The sequence below is a fragment of the Podarcis pityusensis genome (genome assembly GCF_964106645.2).
Source record: "Podarcis pityusensis genome assembly, chromosome: 12".
NCBI classification, from domain to species: Eukaryota; Metazoa; Chordata; class Lepidosauria; order Squamata; family Lacertidae; genus Podarcis; species Podarcis pityusensis.
The window spans coordinates 45332985-45351399 of record NC_138037.1 but is presented as its reverse complement, the minus strand read 5'-3'; the positions used below and the strand labels follow the sequence as shown (position 1 = coordinate 45351399).

Genomic DNA, 18415 nt, shown 5'->3' with positions numbered 1-18415 from the left:
GAGAGAGAGAGAGAGAGTATTTCCCCCTAACATGGACACAGATAAAATAAGAACAGATAATGTATTAATGAAACTCTGCTCATTTAGTTGCTTGAACTTCTTTTCAATACAAATTGCATTTGTCTCACAAGACTTTTTTATTTTATTTTTAAAAAGCTGTATGCGTGTCTGTTTGTTTAAAATGAGTTTTATTTTATTCTTAATATTTATTTTTGTATAGAATAAAACACCTTTCCAACAGTTCCTCTTATGAAAATACTGTCCATTGGAAAAAAGGATCAAGATTTGTGCAAATGTGTGTGTGTGTATTCTTACTGGTGCCTTTCTTGTCAAGAATTGCCCTAGTGGGTCCATTCAGTAGTCTACCCATTGCAGCGGCTGATCTGTAACACTGGGTGCTTCCATGAAGTGGTTTCTTGTGGGCTTGGTGCTGCTTTGTATGTTCACAGTGTCTACACAGCATCATCATCAAAATACTGCCTCATTTCCCTCCTCCATTTAAAATTTGGTTTTACCATTTCTGTGGGGTTTTTTTTCTTTGCCGGATTTTCCACGGGAACAGTGAATCCAGCTAAAACAGCAAAATAATATGGGGCAGCTTCCCCGCCCCCCATGAGGACAATGACCTATGGATGCTGCACAAAAACTGCATGCGCGAGTAGCATTGAATCCCCAATGGAATCACCCACTGATTTAGACCTGGAAGCATTAAGGGTATTGGAGCTCTGAGTACCTAGACTATATTCCTTTCCTTGCTCATCGTCTGCTTCAAGCAGTTTCAGTTTTAAGACCACCCTGGTGGGAGCATCAGTGCATATAACCAATGTACACTCACTGTGACTTCCGCCTCCTTGGAGTTGATTGGTGCTGCAGAGGAACTCATTTGTTCTTCGAATGTTCTGCAAAAACGAAAGGGCAATCAATTAGAGAAGGGATTAGGGTCCCCTCGGACATCTTCTGCATGTGCATGCCAGATTTGTTCTGAAAAATGTGCTCCTGTCTGGTACATCAGACAGGGTCAGGAAACTTAAGCCTTTTGTTACCAGAGCATTTCCATTTTTTAAATAAAGGAAATATCTAAATATTCTAGAAACGTTGAGCAAACTTCTCACCCACTGCCAACTTCAAATTAAGATACAGCTAAAAACACTAATATAGCTATCCATTAAGTAGTACAGTGGTACCTCGGGTTACATACGCTTCAGGTTACACACTCAGCTAACCCAGAAATAGTGCTACAACAGCAGCAAGAATACTCATTGCAAAGTATTGGAAGACACAAGATCTACCCACTCCGGAAGAATGGCAGATGAAGTTGATGGACTATATGGAACTGGCAGAAATGACTGGCAGAATCTGAGACCAGGGAGAAGAGTCGGTGGAAGAAGATTGGAAGAAGTTTAAAGATTATCTACAGAAATATTGTAAAATTAATGAATGTTAGAACGATGTTGGATAGAAATTAAGTGGTTTCCAGCTGTAATGCTTTAAGGGAATATGAAAAATGGGTTGTTAAGAGGTAAAAATCTAACGTTACTATTTTAAGACCAAAGATTAGGACAAATAAAGAGGGTAAGGATTTGCTGAACCAACAAACTGAACTGGAATACAAAAAAGGGAGGTATGAGGAGGTCAGGGAAACAAGCTAAGGAAAAATAAGCAATGGAAAAATTGAGTGGTTTTTAATCATTTTTATTTTGGTTTTTTTTTCATTTGTTATTGTAATATTTGAAAAAATCTTAATAAATATCTTATATAAAAAACAACAGAAATAGTGCTTCAGGTTAAGAACTTTGCTTCAGGATAAGAACAGAAATTGGGCTTCGGCAGTGCTGCGGCAGCAGGAGGCCCCATTAGCTAAAGTGGTGCTTCAGGTTAAGAAGAGTTCCAGGTTAAGAACAGACCTCTGGAACAAATTAAGTACTTAACCCGAGGTACCACTGTACTGGAATCAGCTACATGAAAAATAAGATCTCTAGCAGTGTTGATTTAGACAAAAAACATTAGTGCGGATTGGTTTCTGAATGTCTGATGTAGATTTTCAGTTTCGTTGTTCTGTGTGGGACAGTGGCAATAAAGATTATCATATTGTATTGGGGTTAGAGCCAGATGCAAGGAGGCTAGCAAAATACTCAAGCAAAAAAAAATACACTCATGACATTTAGCAGTTTATATTACATACTCCTTAAGCGAACAGGGATAGTCTTAGCTTTATGAATGTCTGTTGCTTAGAACTACTCCTAATAGCTGAAGCTACCTCCTCCATAAAATAAAATTTCAGTGGTAGATGCAGCATGGCATAGTGGTTAGAGACTAGGACTGTGGAGAATGTGCCAGGTACAGATTTCCCCTTGGCCACGAAGGTCGCTTGGTGACCTGGGGCCAGTCATTCTCTTTCAACCTTCTCTGCATCACATGGTTGTTGTGAGGATAAAATAGGGGAGGGAACCCTGTATGCCACTTGGAGCGCTTTGGGCAAAGATAAACATATTATTGAGTAATAAATATAGGACATCTGCCTGTTGCATGAGGTCCTGGGTTCACTCTCCAGCTAGAGGACCTTGCTGAACTGCTGCACACCAGAACAGATGGCTTATTGGTCTGTTTCATACGTTCAAAGCCATTTTTTCATGATTTGTAGAAGAAATATACACTTATCCCATCTTACGTTCTCCAGACGTCTTCTCAACATAGACCTTTTCTCTCTACTCACTGAGAGAAACTCTTTTGCCTTGTTAACTACCTGCCTTTGCATCTGGAAAGTTCTGAATATTTATACCCTTCTCCTATGCTTACTTGGAAGGAAGCCTCACTTTGTTTAATGAAACTTACTGCCCAATAAGCGTGTATAGAAGGAGCGTCTCCAGTCCCATCGTTCTGCCCAGACACTGAGGTCCAGCACTGAGGGCCTTCTGGCGGTTCCCTCATTGCGAGAAGCAAAGCTACAGGGAACCAGGCAGAGGGCCTTCTCGGTAGTGGCACCCACCCTGTGGAATGCCCTCCCATCAGATGTCAAAGAGATAAACAACTACCTGACATTTAGAAGACCTCTGAAGGCAGCCCTGTTCAGAGACGTTTTTAATGTGTGACATTTTAATGTATTTTTAATCTTTGTTGGAAGCCACCCAGAGTGGCTGGGGAAACCCAGCCAGATGGGCGAGGTACAAATAATAAATTTATTATAATAATTATTATTATTTATTTAAAATGTCAGCAAGTGATCTTGCTTAGTGTTCTTGCATTTGAGCTGGTATAGCAATGCAGCTAAGAGGCTGAGCAATGAATTGGGAAGTCCTTGCTCTGAACATCTCCTTGCCCATGAACTCATTTGGTGGGATAAAAAAAATCCTTCCAGTAGCACCTTTAAGACCAACTAAGTTAGTTCTTGGTATGAGCTTTCGTATGCAAGCACACTTCTTCAGATACACTGAAACAGAAGTTGCCAGATCCTTCTATATAGTGAGAAGGTGGGGAGGGGTATTACTCAGAAGGGTGGTGGGAATGGGAGATTGGCAGATAGCTGGGATGAGCCTGCTGACGACTCTTAACGACTGTAATGGGTCTTACAGGAAAAGGCAAGGGGTGAGAAGGTGAGAAATGGCTTAGTCATGTATAATGGGATAAGAATCCAATGTCTTTGTTCAAACCAGGTTTCTCCATGGTTTTAAGTTTGGTAATGAGTTGCAATTCAGCAGCTTCTCTTTCCAGTCTATTTCTGAAATTCCTTTGTAGTAAAACAGCTACTTTGAGATCTTGTATAGAATGTCCTGGGAGATTAAAGTGTTCTCCTACTGGTTTCTCTGTTTTGTGATTCTTGATGTCAGATTTATGTCCATTTATTCTTTGGCGTAAGGTTTGGCCTGTTTGTCCAATATAGAGAGCTGAAGGACACTGTTGGCATTTGATGCCATACACAATGTTAGATGATGAGCAATTGAATAGTCCCGAGATGGTATGTGTGATGTTGTTGGGGCCAGTAATGGTGTTGTCCGGGTGTATGTGGCAGCAAAGTTGGCATCTGGGTTTATTGCAGGCTCTGGTGCCAGTGTCCGTGTTAAGTCTGGTTGTAGTATTATTGTGGGTTAGGAGTTGTTTAAGATTGGGTGGCTGTCTGTAGGCAATGAAAGGTCTTCCTCCTTATATAGAAGGATCTGGCAACTTCTGTTTCAGTGTATCTGAAGAAGTGTGCTTGCACACGAAAGCTCATACCAAGAACTAACTTAGTTGGTCTTAAAGGTGCTACTGGAAGGATTTTTTTAATTTTGACTATGGCAGACCAACACGGCTACCTATCTGTCATTTGGTGGGCTTAGGCAAGCCACAGACTTGTCAGTCTTGGCCCCCCCACCTGCGACATGTGGATAGTAATACTGACTTGCTTTACAGGGCCGCAGTAAAGATTGCAGCTACGTATTGGACGTGACCTGCTTTGAACACTTGAAAGCACTACACACGTCAATAAATTATTAGTACTACGACTGTTGATGTTACTTGTACAAGCAGAGCCAAATGGCCTCTGTACAACATCATCAATAACTTTTGTATAGAAGAAGAAGAGTTTGGATTTGATATCCCGCTTTATCACTACCCGAAGGAGTCTCAAAGCGGCTCACATTCTCCTTTCCCTTCCTCCCCCACAACAAACACCCTGTGAGGTGAGTGGGGCTGAGAGACTTCAAAGAAGTGGGACTAGCCCAGGGTCACCCAGCAGCTGCATGTGGAGGAGCGGAGATGCGAACCCGGTTCACCAGATTACAAGTCTACCGCTCTTAACCACAACACCACACTAGCATGTTCAAGTGTTCAAAGCACTTCACATTTTGTCTAGTTGCGGTCCTGTAGGATAATGTGTGCATTGTGACAATATTGTAATACAGAAGGCATGTGGACTGCGTGTCCAAGTGTTTTGCATGTTCCTAGATAGTATAAAAAGCTTCATTTTAGATCAGGGGTGCCCAAACTTTTTTCAAAGAGGGCCAGATTTGATGAAGTGAAGATGCATGAGGGCCGACCAAAGTTGTTAAGCTTTTTTTAGGATTTTACCCCAGGACATATACTGCCACAGGGGCTGGATTAAATCAACAGACTTTGGATATGCCTGTTTTAGATGCATGCCATTGTAGTAACCAGGTAGTAGGCATGAGAGTTCAAGTAATACACAAATTTTAGAATTATTAAATTTCTATCCCGCCCTTCCTCCCAAAGGAGGTCAGGACACAGCAAACATAAATAATATTAAAACAATACGATTTGCAATTAAAATATATATATTTAAAAGAAATAAAAACTAACTATGAAAGCATTTAAAAGCAATTGTGTACCCTCACAGAAGCTAATTTCAAGGTTGCCATGGCCCCTGTCTTTCAGCCATCAACCGTCTGAGTGAACAGAGATGTTTTAAAATTCCTCCTGAAAGTCAACAGTGCAAACAGGGAACTGCCACCAAGAAGGCCCTGTCACAGATCAACGCCAACTGGGCAGCAGCCTCTCCTGCCAATCATAGGGCCAGAGACAGTTGATAATGAGTGATATGGGAAGCAATATTTCTTTTTTCTTTCTTTAAAGTAGAAAGTATATGATCTATTACTGCTGCCATGTTAGATGCTGCCACTAGTCCTTCTTCATTGCAGGGTAAAATATATTTGATGCTGCTCTTTAACTATGTGGCCTCTTCCTAGTGTTCTTCAAAGTACACCCATATACATAATAATATACATATATGTTGATTATTGCTGTATCTTAGTCTGCCGTCCCCCCACCTTTTTAAGGTAGCCACTCACTGTTTTGGAGACTCCATATTTTTCCAGTGTCCTGACTGAAGATCCCATCCCTTTGAACTTTACAAAGTGAAACTGGAAGCAGAGCGGTCACCAATAGTTGCAGCCAGGTCAGCTCCAGAGCTTGCTGGAAGATGCATATATAATCTTGTCCACTCCAGTTTTTTTAAATTATTTTTTTGAGTGAATTCACTTAAGCCTCACGTCGCTCTGAAATTAGCCTTCAGTCCTCAAACTTACTTAGGTCTTGCCGTATCTGCATAACCCATTGAGACGCTTTGTGAAAATAGCGGCGCCATCGGTGTGCAAAACATCATTGCTCCACTGCAGTGCGTCGGCTCCCTCCTCTCAACCTAGCAGTTCGAAAGCATACCAGCACGGGTAGATACATAGGTACTGCTGTGGTGAGAAGGTAACTGGCGTTTCCGTGTGCTCTGGTTTCCATCACAGTGTTCTGTTGTGCCAGAAGCGGTTTAGTCCAGCTGGCCACATAACCTGAAAAAGCTGTCTGAGAGCAAACGCTGGTTCCCTCAGCCTGAAAGCAAGATGAGCACCGCAACCCCATAGTCGCCTTTAACTGGACTTAACAGTTCAGGGGTCCTTTACCTTTTCCCTATCAGCTCCTTATAGCAGACAAATTTGACTTCCTCTCATTGGTGGCGAGGGAATTCAAAGCCCGTTTGACTGGAAAGAACTTGGCGTCAGGCCTAGTGATGGAAAAGAAGATGCACTAGAAGTATTGGCGGGGGGCTCTGAGGAAGGCCTGAGTGGCTGGGGCAACCCTGCCAGATGGGCAGGGTAAAATTATTATTATTATTATCGTCTACAGCCAGGTCCCCAGCAGGAGTCACAGGTACTGACACCTGTTCTGGGCCCTTCCTGTCTCTAGGATCCAGACCTGCCTGTGGAGCAGCTGTAGGGGACAGTCAGAAAGCACCCCCATTATTCATTTGCCCCCCAGAATGTTCTAGAGCAATGCTCTCACAGGGCATTGTGGGTAATTACCTTTCTGAGTGGCTTGCAGCCACCTGCTGCAGGTAGTAGCACCCCTGCAGCCGGTCGCCGTGGCAACCCAGTGACGTCTGAGGGAGCCTATGAAGGACACTTTGCCAGGCAGCCGGAGGCTAATAATAATAAAAAAATTAAATTATTATCATTTATACCCCGCCCATCTGGCTGGAATTCCCCAGCCAGTCAGGGTAGCTCCCAACAGAATATTAAAAACATGATAAAACATCAAACATTAAAAACTTCCCTAAACAGGGCTACCTTCAGATGTCTTCTAAAAGCCAGATAGAAAGCTGACTGGGAAGAGAGCCCAGGAGGCTGGGTGGCTACAGGAAATATAGGCAGCGAGCGAAAAGGAGGGGAGCCTGAAGAACGGAGAGAAGAGACCCATCTCTGTGGAGAGAGGTGGCAAGAAACCAGGGGGAATTTCGCCTAAGGACAGGAAGAGTCATGCACTGCAGGTATGGAAGAATAGGGCCCATAGACTGGCACGGTGCCAGATTTCTTAAATTAACTTGAAATGAGGTGGATTTCTAGTAACTACTGGATATATTAAAAAAGCACAGGTGCCCATGCAGGTCTTTGGAGCATTTCACGGTTCACCTGTCTGAAACTTGAAAATAGGATTTGTTTGTAATTGCCTGGCCTACTTCCTCCAGCAGCTACCGACTGACCGTCTCCTGGTAACATTTAGGGTACAATCTGTAATTGGTAAACTGCGTTTCCGTGTGCTCTGGCTTCTGTCACTGTGTCCCGTTGCGCCAGAAATGTTTAGTCATGTTGGCCACATGACCCGTAAAGCTATCTCTGGACAAATGCTGGCTCCCTCGGCCTGAAAGCGAGATGAGCGCCGCAACCCCATAGTTGCATTTGACTGGACTTAACCGTCCAGGGGTCCTTTACCTACAATCCGTAATTCACAATATCTGTCTACTCAGTAGAAAGGGTATGGATAGTATGAGATGAAAGTGCACGTGCTCTGAGGCATAATTCTGTTACTTCACACTTTCCAGAGCTGATCCCTGATTATTTCTGGTCTGGATCGCACATGCATTTTCACTGTTTAACCACAATGATGTGCAAATGTGAAAGGGGCAGCTAGGCTATGACATCATATTGCATCTTCTCTGAGACTGTGTGTACGCCAGAGTGTTCTGTTGTGCTTTTGTGAACATTTGTCCACACAAGAGCCGCTTCAACTGAAGTCTCTCAACGTCCACACTAGTGGATGGCACTCAGTGGGGAATGTATATGAATGTGTGTTGTTGTCCTGTCCCCTCAGTTAGTAGTAGTAGTAGTAGTAATAATAATAATAATAATAATAATAATAATAATAATAAATTTTTATTTATACCCCGGCCTCCCCAGCCAAGACCAGGCTCAGGGCGGCTAACAACCAATAATAAAAACAAGTTGATTAAAATACAATTTAAAAGATTAAGATACACCATTAAAACATTAGGGTGCAATTTCTTCATAGGAGGAGAAAGGAAAAAGAAAGAGGAGAAGGGAATCAAACTGATTCTAAGCCAAAGGCCAAGTGGAACAACTCTGTCTTACAGGCCCTGCGGAAAAAAATCAGATCCCGCAGGGCCCTGGTCTCAAGAGACAGAGCGTTCCACCAGGCCGGAGCCAGTGTTGAGAAGGCCCTGGCTCTGGTTGAGGCTAATCTAACTTCCTTAGGGCCTGGGTCCTCTAGGGTGTTGCAGAAACTTAAGCATGCATGCAAGTACTTGTTACCTTGTACTTAAATATTTGAAGTACAAGTTTTCTGCTTGTGCATATACAGGACTCGCATAAAGCTGTGGGTTTAAAAAAAGTGTTTGTTATAATTTTAATTTTGTAAATCACAGGGTGAATATGGATCACGGCTTCCCTGGATTTCAGATCCAGTGCAGAAAGGGGGCAAGGTTTTCCTTGCATTGTCCTGCTGGTGATAGATTGATAGTTTATCACGTGGTTATATATATACCTAGATAATTTTGTTGCCCTTTATTCATTCATAGTCTCCATTCCCAACCCCCCTCACCTGGGTGTAAGCCCCATTGAATTAAATAAGAAGGACTTCTGAGTGGACATGGTTAAGCAATCCATCAGTTCTGCTGATGGGTTGGGTCCAGTCTTACAGAAGACGGACTGAAATCATGGCGATTAGTTAGTTGTGATCTAATAATGTGAAATACACCTATAGTTTGAAAATAAAGTGGTGAATGTTGCTGTTTGCACCTCCAAAAACAAATTTCTTAGTTCAGATGCAGTGATAAAAAGCTGACCAAGTGATAGTCATATTTAACTTAAATCCTACTGATTTCAGTAGGCCTGCTCTGAAGGATGAGTTAAGTCTGGATCCAACGCTATGTGTGTATGGAATTAATACAATACTTACAAGTACTTGGGATTCTTTACAGATCTGTGTGTTTTCCAGGTCAACACCCGGTACTTTTACTTCCAGTGTACTTTTTCTGATACTGAATTCTGCTACGGTAGTGATATCCAGTCTGCAGTGCTGCAGTTTTTCATCTGGCACTCCATCCATGAAGGGCTAACAGCTGCCAGAGAGATCTACTCAATGCTGTTCTCCCAGAAAATGCTTCTGAATATTGAACACTTTGCACAAAAAAATGTTTCTGAAATTTAGAAAAGGGGTCTAGCCATTTGTCTTCCCTTAATTCAGTATTACTTACTAACAGCGCAACAAAGGACCAGCGGCAAATACTTCCCATCACTTTAAGCAAACAATTGCAAGTTGAAGATCAAAAGAATAGTTAACACCCCACCCCACCCTGAGTCACTTTCTCGATTCAGTTGAGGTTCACTTATATTATTCTGCCATATTATTCTCCCCAAAAGGGGAAATCCTACTAACACATATTTTTTTCTTCTTCCTGTCTTTGTACTCGCCCTCACAAATCCAAAAATCGAAATCATAGAATCGTAGAGGGGGAAGGAACCCAAATTATATTTAGGTGCTGTTGGATTCTTTGGATTTGGGGATGGGTAGGAATAATAATAATAATAATAATAATAATAATAATAATAATGTTTTATTTATATCCCGCCCTCCCCAGCTGAAGCCAGGCTCAGAGGAACATAGGAAGCTGCCTTTTACTGAGTCAAGTAAAAGGCAGCTACTAGCAGTGGCTCTGCAGAGTCTCAGATGGAGGAAGAGCATTCCTAGTACTACCTGTAGATGCCGGAAGTTGAACCCAAGACCTTCTGCATGTAGCACAGATGCTCTAACACTGGGCTACAGTAGAGAGAATGAAGAATGGAATACAGGCAGACCTTGGAGATTTTGCAGGTTTTGTTCTATTTTATTTTAGAATTATTTTTTCCCCAATACAATGGTACCTCAGTTTAAGAACAGTCCTGCTTATGAACGATTCGGTTTACGAACTCCGCAAAACCGGAAGTAGTGTCCCTGTTTGCAAACTTTACCTCAGTCTACAAACGGAAGCCGAACGGTGGAAGGGCACCGGTGGTGGAAGGCCTCATTAGGGGAAGCGCGCCTCGGTTTAAGAATGGTTTCAGTTTAAGAACAGACTTCCGGAACGGATTAAGTTCATAAACTGAGGTACAACTCTACAAAGTTATAAAAATCCAAATTTATAACCATATACAGAGATTTCTCTGAATCTCAGGACTCCACCCCCCATCCCGTTTTAAACATTTAAAACTGCATCTTTTTCCAAAATATTAACTTTTATATTAATCCATATTGTCCATGGCAATTGTTACACTACAAGTGAAATCAAAATCCTGCCAGTGTTTCCATCTGCTTACAGTGGTCTCTTTGATAACTCACAATTTTTTCCCATTCTTTTGTAAAGTTTTTATCCTCTTGGTTCCTGAGTTTTCCAGTCAGCTTTGCCATTTTGGCATAGTCCATCAGCTTGCTTGGCCATTCTTCTCTGATAGCGACTTTGTCTTCTTTCCATCTCTGGACTAGTAGCATCTGAGCGGATGTTGTTCCATACATAAAACGTCTTTTCTGGTCCATTGGGATGTCAGTACCTGTAATTCCTAATAAAAAAGCTTCTGTTTTTTTTTAACAAAAGTTATTTTAAACTTTTTTTTCCCATTTCATTATATATCGTCTCCTAGAAAGCTTTTACCATCTTACAGGTCCACCACATATGGTAAAAGGAACCTTCTTTTTCTTTACAGTTCCAGCAGGTATTTGTACTTGTCCTATACATTTTTGCCTGCTTAGTAGGAGTAAAATACCACCTTTACATCATTTGCAGGTTCTGTTCTAGACCACTGCAATAAAAGCGAATATCGCAATAAGCAAGTCGCACCATTTTTTCGGTGCATATAAAAGTTACGTTTACACTATACTGTAGTCTGTTAAGCCAGGCGCCTCCTGGCTGCAGGGGCAGGAGGGGGAAGAACCTGACTCCAGCATCAGCCGGCTCCAATCCTGTGGTGAGAAGATGGGCGGTAGCAGAGGGGGACTTGCTTCCCCTGGAAGCAGCTAGGCTGCCTGCAGCTCCACCCACGTCCTCGTAAGGAGCAATATCCATGAAGTGCAAGAAATCAAAGCTCAATTAAGCGAGGTGTGCCTGTACATACTAAACTCAGAGGTGGTTTTTTTTGCACCTTCTGGGGGCTCTTAGGTTGCAACTGGAGGATTATCTTCTACACCAGGGTTTCCCAAACTTTGGTCTCCAGCTGTTTTTGGACTACAACTCCCATCATCCCTGACCACTGGTCCAGCTAGCTAGGGATGATGGGAGTTGTAGTCCAAAAACAGCTGGCGACCCAAGTTTGGGAAACTATGTGACGCTTAGAAATTTCCTAGTGACTAAAGACACAAAGCACTAGAACTTCTCTCACCCAGCTTCTACAAACTTTAACCGGCTTTGGTAACCCACCATTTACTGTTGCTATAGACACTATATCTTCACTGGCATGTAGAAAGGAGAGGCGTCTCTCGGTTCGTGCTGGGATTTGGAGATGCAGAGAGTTTCTCCTGCTGCTTCATGTGTCTCAGAGCCTGGCATAAAGTAAAAAGCTGACCCTTTCTCAAGCTTTCTGCACGTACTCAATAATTTGGGAGAGACATGTTGGAGGTTGTTCATCCTGTCCAGCATGAAGTGAAAGGCACCTCCCACCTTGGATGTTTTCTGCTTTGCAATGAGCACCCAGGAAGGGAGATGATATTATTATTGTCATTGTCATTGTTGTCCTTATTTCAATTTATATACCACCCTTTATCCAAGGATCCCATGGTGGTGTACAACATTAAGAATGTAGTTTATACAGCGTAATAATAAAAGCATAATAAAAGGTAAAGGGACCCCTGACCATTAGGTCCAGTCGTGACCGACTCTGGGGTTGCGGTGCTCATCTTGCTTTATTGGCCGAGGGAGCCGGCGTACAGCTTCCAGGTCATGTGGCCAGCATGACTAAGCCGCTTCTGGCGAACCAGAGCAATGCGCGGAAATGCCGTTTATTTTTTTTTTATTTTTTTAAAAATCATATTTATTAGAGTTTCCAATAATATAGAAATATAACAGAAAAGAAAAGATAGAATATATTTAGAGCCTTACTTTCGTTATCTTCTTTCTAGGACTCCCTCCTCCCCCTCCCGACTATATTCCCCTTTCATTAATTTGGTTCCACAAGCTCTCACTCCCAGTTTAAAACTTAATATGTTTAACCCATTAACCAATTTAAATTATACAATCTTACCATCATCCCTCATCATTAACAGAAAAAGAAAAAAGATTTTTCCCCAAGATCTACCCCAATTTCCTTCCACGAATTCCCTTTTTTTAAACATGCCAAATCAAAATACCATGATATACAAAAGTTATATAAAGAAATAGAAGATAAAAAATATAAGAAGGTTCAAAAAGATGGTTACATAGCCTTTGGATTCCAAAACTCCCCCCTCCCTTCCCCGGTTTGAATTCCCCATGTCCATCAGTCTATATGTTGTCAGCCTGGAGGTCTCAAGTCCATGGCCAGATTTTTCCCATTCCACCTTGCCGGTTTTCTTTTAATTTATTTATTTTAATAATGTTTAACTTCAAAAATCCAGTCTAATAGAGGCCTTTAATTTCCTTGGTCTTTGCTGCTCCTCCCATTGTTCTTTACGTGTCGTAGTTAGTCCTTTGTTCTTTTTATTCCTTACTTTCTCAGGTATCTTGTCTTGTTCAGCTGCTAAAACGTTCTTATTCCGAGATCTGGTATCTCTACAGAGGTTTGTTGTTCAGGAACAAAAACTTACGTCCAGTCCCTTCCTTTCTTCAATAGAAAATTCTATTGTCTCCTTTTAATGTAAACACCTCTGTAGACAAAATACTATTTCAGTTTTGCAGCTTTCCCAGAAGATAAGTCCTGTGCAAATCCCAGAGTGATTTTCCACGTACGACCACTTGTAATGTCCCGAAACCCCTCTAGGGGGATTGTAGTAACTTTATATCCTCTAATCCAAAAGTCAAATTGTTGTTCCTTATTTTCCGACAGTTTATATCCATATTGTGTCAAATTGTAACAGAATTAGCCAGCAAAGTCCTTGTAACAAAGTCCTCTTTATATTCTCCAGCTTTGACAGCTACTTTGACAGCTGTCAAAGTCTCCGTCTCTCTTCGCCAGGCTCTACGAATCGCCCCGGTTCCCAGGGGGGGTTGCATTTTCCCTCTCACCCTCCACTCTTCTCCTCCAGCACAGTTCTTGTAATTTCCCATCGTGGAATTAATGATTTTTGTCAACAATAAACTTCTCTTTCGATCTTGGTTACCCAGTCCTTGTTTTAGAATGTTTACAATCGGGGGGGGACTGACTTCCTTTTTAGATCACCCCCGCTCGTGCCGAATCCGAAAAAAATTTCTTTTTTTTCTCCTTTTGTACCCGGTTTCCCAATTACTCACGGGTTGTTGTTGATAGTCCGAATTTCCAATGGAAGAAGTCAGCGCTCTCCGTCGAATGGCATGCAGCTGCGCTCGGCAGGGGAAGCAGTGGACTCAAAGCACCACGCCACTCCCCGGCACCCGATCCGAAGCCTTTAAAAAGGCTCCTTCTCGAGTCGGGAGGGCGCTAGCGGTGCCAGCCGAGTCCCCATGTCCACGGGCTCCGTGCCCGTGGTTTTTAAGGGTCCCCGCGTCGCCGGCGCGGTAGGACCCAGCCCCTGCCGAGCAGACTCCCTCTGGAGCTTGGAGGGAGTCCGCCATTCGGCGATGGCGCCAACCCGGAAGTCCAGAAACGCCGTTTAAAGCATAATACGAAGCATAATAATACACAGTGCAGTGGTACCTCTGGTTACGGACGCTTCTGGTTACGAACGCTTCAAGTTACGAGCTCTGTTAACCCGGATGTAGCTGCTCCTGGTGGCGAACTTTGCCCCAGGATGTGAATGGAAATCGCACGCCAGAGGCCCCATTAGCCAAAGCGCACCTCAGGATAAGAACAGTTTCAGCTTAAGAACGGACCTCCGGAACAAATTAAGTTCATAACCAGAGGTACCACTGTATAATAACGAAATAATTGTAATGACAGTCCCCCCTCACAGTTAACGGGGCATAGATTATTTAATGGCCAAATGTCTGGGTGAGGAGGAATGTTTTCATCTGGCGCCTAAAGACATGTAATGATGGTGCCAGACAAGCCACTCTGGGGAAAGCCTTCCACAGATGGGGAGCTACCCATTCCTGTGTTGTCACCCTCTGAACCTCTTGAGGAGGGGGGTAGGGACATAGGGAAGGGCCTTGAATGACAAGTGCAGTGTCCTGGCTGGTTTGTATGGGGAGAGGCGGTCCTTAAGATATTGAGCTCCTGAGCCATGAAAGGTTTTATAGGTCAGCACCAGCACTTTAAATGGGGCCCAGAAACTAATCGGTATAGTGGTACCTTGGTTCTCAAACTTAATCCGTTCTGGAAGTCCGTTCCAAAACCAAAGCGTTCCAAAACCAAGACGTGCTTTCCCGTAGGAAGTCATGCAAAACGAATTAATCCATTCCAGACTTTTAAAAACAACCCCTAAAAGAGCAATTTAACATGAATTTTACTATCTAACAAGACCATTGATCCATAAAATGAAAGCAAAAATCAATGTACTGTACTATAAAAAATAAGACAGTATTGTAGAGGATAAAAATGAAAATTTATTTATTTTTCTTCCCTGCACTGATGATAGTCATTGTTTGGATGGGTGGGTTTTATCCATTTCTGCAGTCACACAATCAGTCAGTAGCTGAACTAGGTTCCACACAGTGACAAAAACAAATTAACCAAAAAAGCCTCAAAAACAAAAACACAAAATAAATAGCAAAAACAAAAGCACCAAACGGAAGTCTGTTTGACTTGCGAAATGTTCGAAAACCAAAGCGCAGCTTCTGATTGGTGCTGGAACCCCAGAAACAATAGCCAACACTTGCATTGGACGTTCGGCTTCCGAAAAACTTTAAAAAACTGGAACACTTTCTTCTGGGTTTTCGGCATTTGGGAACCAAAGTGTTTGAGAACCAAGGTACCACTGTATTAAAGTGCTAAGTAACTAGAGACAGGTGGCTGCCAGAAAGGAATTGGTAGTCACTGTCGGCCCCCCCAGCCAGTCACGGCCATTTGTGGAGGCTTGCCCTGAACCCCTTTGTCCTCTTCCTCTCCTGCCTTTTGCAGTGAGCAGGACTTGGGGAGCAAAGTGGATATAAATGACCAGGATGCTTTGTTGCTGCCTCCTGATTCAGCAGTAAAGGTGCAGTCTGGTAGCCCTGTGGCTTTCATCAGTTTGAGAGCTGCCACCTGTCCACTTTCCTGGATTGTTATTCTCTGCTTATTCTCTGCTTGGAAGGTTGCATGTTGCAAGAGCCTTGCAGGAGGCATACATGTTAACTGGCTGAACCTGGGTTGAGCTTCTGCACCATCAAGTTTCCAGTAAAGGTAAAGATAAAGGGACCCCTGACCATTAGATCCAGTCGTGGCTGACTCTGGGGTTGCGGCGCTCATCTCGCTTTATTGGCCGAGGGAGCCGGCGTACAGCTTCCGGGTCATGTGGCCAGCATGACTAAGCCACTTCTGGCGAACCAGAGCAGCACACAGAAACGCAGTTTACCTTCCCGCTGGAGCGGTACCTATTTATCTACTTGCACTTTGACATGCTTTCGAACTGCTAGGTTGGCAGGAGCAGGGACTGAGCAACGGGAGCTCACTCCGTCACGGGGATTCGAACCACCAACCTTCTGATCGGCAAGTCCTAGGCTCTGTGGTTTAACCCACAGCGCCACCCGTGTACCCATGTTTCCAGTAAGCCTCCATAATTGAATTGCTGGGTATGTGGAGTCATCTCACAGGCCTGTTTGCATGACTCAGCATCAGGTGAAACTTCCCTTGCAGTCCACGTTTGAAGTTTGCCAGGCACCGGGCGCATTTTGCACCTGGCTATCGGCCACTTGCAACCAAGTGAAGATGCCCAGGTACCAGAATGGCGCCGGACGTCTCCACCCTCTGGAGGTGCATCGTGCCTGGGGACTCTTGGATCTTGACTGTTTTCACACACTAATACCACATCCTGTAGAATTCTACACAGTCCTGTGTAGCGCAGCGTAACTTTTAGGGTGAATATCGACAAGTAGAGCCAGCCTGCCTCATCTGCCTCATAAGAGGCCCTGGCTCACATTAAAGTTTTGTGGGGATGGTGCAATAGGCCATGACCCATCCTTTTGCCCTGCCAGTGTGTTTAGCCATCATATTTGACCAGTAAGTGAACTCAGATTGTCCAGAGAGCTAAACTGAATGATCATCCAAGCCCATAGTGGTCTCTGGAAACCTGCCTTGGCAATCATTGTGTCTGTAAATAAATTAAGGTGTGCATTGGCTCCCTACCATTCATTTGCTGGACTACAACTCCCATCATTCCTGGCCATTCATAATGCTAATATTTCAGGATCAGGCTTTTTGCACACAGCTGTAAGCTTCTATAAAGCCGTAAGCTTCCATGCAGGTTAGTAGTGACACACAAACACAAAATGTGACATTGTGCACCTGACGGCATTTCCAAGCCGTTTCCTTGCATTTTGCACCTGGACAGAGTTTTAACCTCAAGTCTTCTGTCCTTCCTGGAAATGTTGTTGGGGTTTTTTAATTACTATTGCAAAATTATTGTGAAAAATTCACGCTGCCATTGATGCCGGGTGGGCAAAAGGCAGCTCAGAATGAAAAGCTTTGTATGGACGAAAGGGTGTGGCTTAGGAACCAGATGATGGGAGAAGAAAAATGCTCTTTGTTCTGCAGTCAGGTAAAGCAGGTGGCTTTGCTAACTAGCCTGATCTGGGATTTGGTATAAAAATGCAGTGAAAACTTGGTTCTCGGTCGTATTTGAAGAAGTAAACCTGGAAAATGTAGTAATTGCCAGTGGTTCCACTACAGCTCCGGATACGTGGAATCCACTAGTGTATAAGCTGCAAGTTTGCTTTTTTAAAAACCCTATTTTGTTTCATTGTTGTTTATAATTAGCTACTTTGATTTACTGTTAAATTACTGCAGTTTTTAACACTTTGTTGTCCCAAAAACCTCGTGTATCTGGTTCAAGCTTTGTCATTTTTCTGTAGTATAGATGTGTACAGTGCATACAAATTATATCATTCAACCGACGGAGGGGGTTGTGTCGGGTGGGACTGCTTTGCTGGAATAGTGTGAAAACATGTGTGTAGCCAAGGGGGGTGGGGGTGGGGCAACTGCCCCCCATAATCAGTGAAAATCAATACAAATGAGGTTCTCCCCCCCAACAAAGCGTCCCCCCGCCCCAAATCCTGGCTACGCCCATGTGTGAAAAGTGAATAGATGGTGAAATGAGGGCTGTTGGATGTGGGGGGAATGGATTGTAGTCATACATTTTTCTCAAATCTGAAAATTGGAAATTAGATTTTTTCCCCCTTATAGCTGGAGGTCTAGACAAGTAAACCTCCCTCCTCGAATCTACTTTATTCTTCCTTTTATTAGCCTGCATTTGAATTTAACCCATGTTTTAGATCGATCTTGTGAACAAAATCCATGCAAAAGAACATAGTAAATATTCATGGTGGAATCACTGCAGGCTTTTTCTTTCTGTCTTTTTTTTTTTTTAAGTCCCTGCGTAAATCGGGATTACAAAGTCTTTGTTTGCGTAAAGCAAATTGAAACACGTACACAACCCATTACAATAAGAAATGAACAGGGTGTTTCTCCTGTTCTCTGTGAATCCTGTGCAAATAGCCAGATTCCGTGCTTTTGAAATTCTTTTGAGTGCAGGTATTTCCCCAATTTTTCATCGCCCCTGGTTCCCTTTCTGGAGATGAATGAAGACAGACCAGTTTTTCAATTGAATCTTACACTGGCCCTTGCGGTGACTCGCTGGCCTCCGCAGCAGTGGCTGTTCACAATTTCGTAGTCAAAAAAGCAACCTTTCAGATCAGTTACCTCCCGTCAAGAGCTAATTTTCCAGCAGTCAGGCTTTATCTAGATAAATAATTAGAGAGGGAGATGAAGACTGTCGTGCTGAGTCTGTCTGTCTGCGACACAGTTAATACAGTCGATCTCTGTGTTTTTTCATTTCTGCAGAACACTTGCAGTGCCCGTCTCATTAAAAAAAAATCTGTATAGAGGCAATGGGCAACAAAGCCAATTGCTTTGCATTTGTCTCGGATGAA

The 18415-nt window shown here is 43.1% G+C and overlaps 2 protein-coding genes across 12 annotated transcripts in view; one reads left to right on the top strand and one right to left on the bottom strand.

Moving 5' to 3' along the window:
• Positions 1-6521, bottom strand: part of LOC308459533 (uncharacterized protein) — a 127197-nt gene extending 120676 nt beyond the window's left edge. For both annotated transcript variants that reach the window (XM_080975169.1, XM_080975168.1), the window contains exons 1-2: positions 5781-6521; positions 836-899 (exon numbers count right to left, since the gene is read on the bottom strand). In XM_080975169.1, coding sequence (XP_080831295.1) covers positions 836-899; positions 5781-5797 — 81 coding nt within the window. In that variant the 5' untranslated portion in view covers positions 5798-6521. The remainder of the gene's footprint in view (positions 1-835; positions 900-5780) is intronic.
• LOC308459531 (uncharacterized protein) overlaps positions 1-18415 on the top strand; it is a 113146-nt gene that overhangs the window by 10128 nt on the left and 84603 nt on the right. Inside the window, exon 1 of one of the 10 annotated variants that reach the window (XR_013978087.1) lies at positions 6969-7246. The exons of 8 other annotated variants lie outside the window; for them this stretch is intronic. The gene's annotated coding sequence lies outside the window, so the exon portion shown is untranslated. Of the gene's footprint in view, positions 1-6968; positions 7247-15611; positions 15672-18415 lie in introns of those variants that run through there. One more of the 10 variants, XR_013978088.1, reaches the window with a different exon arrangement.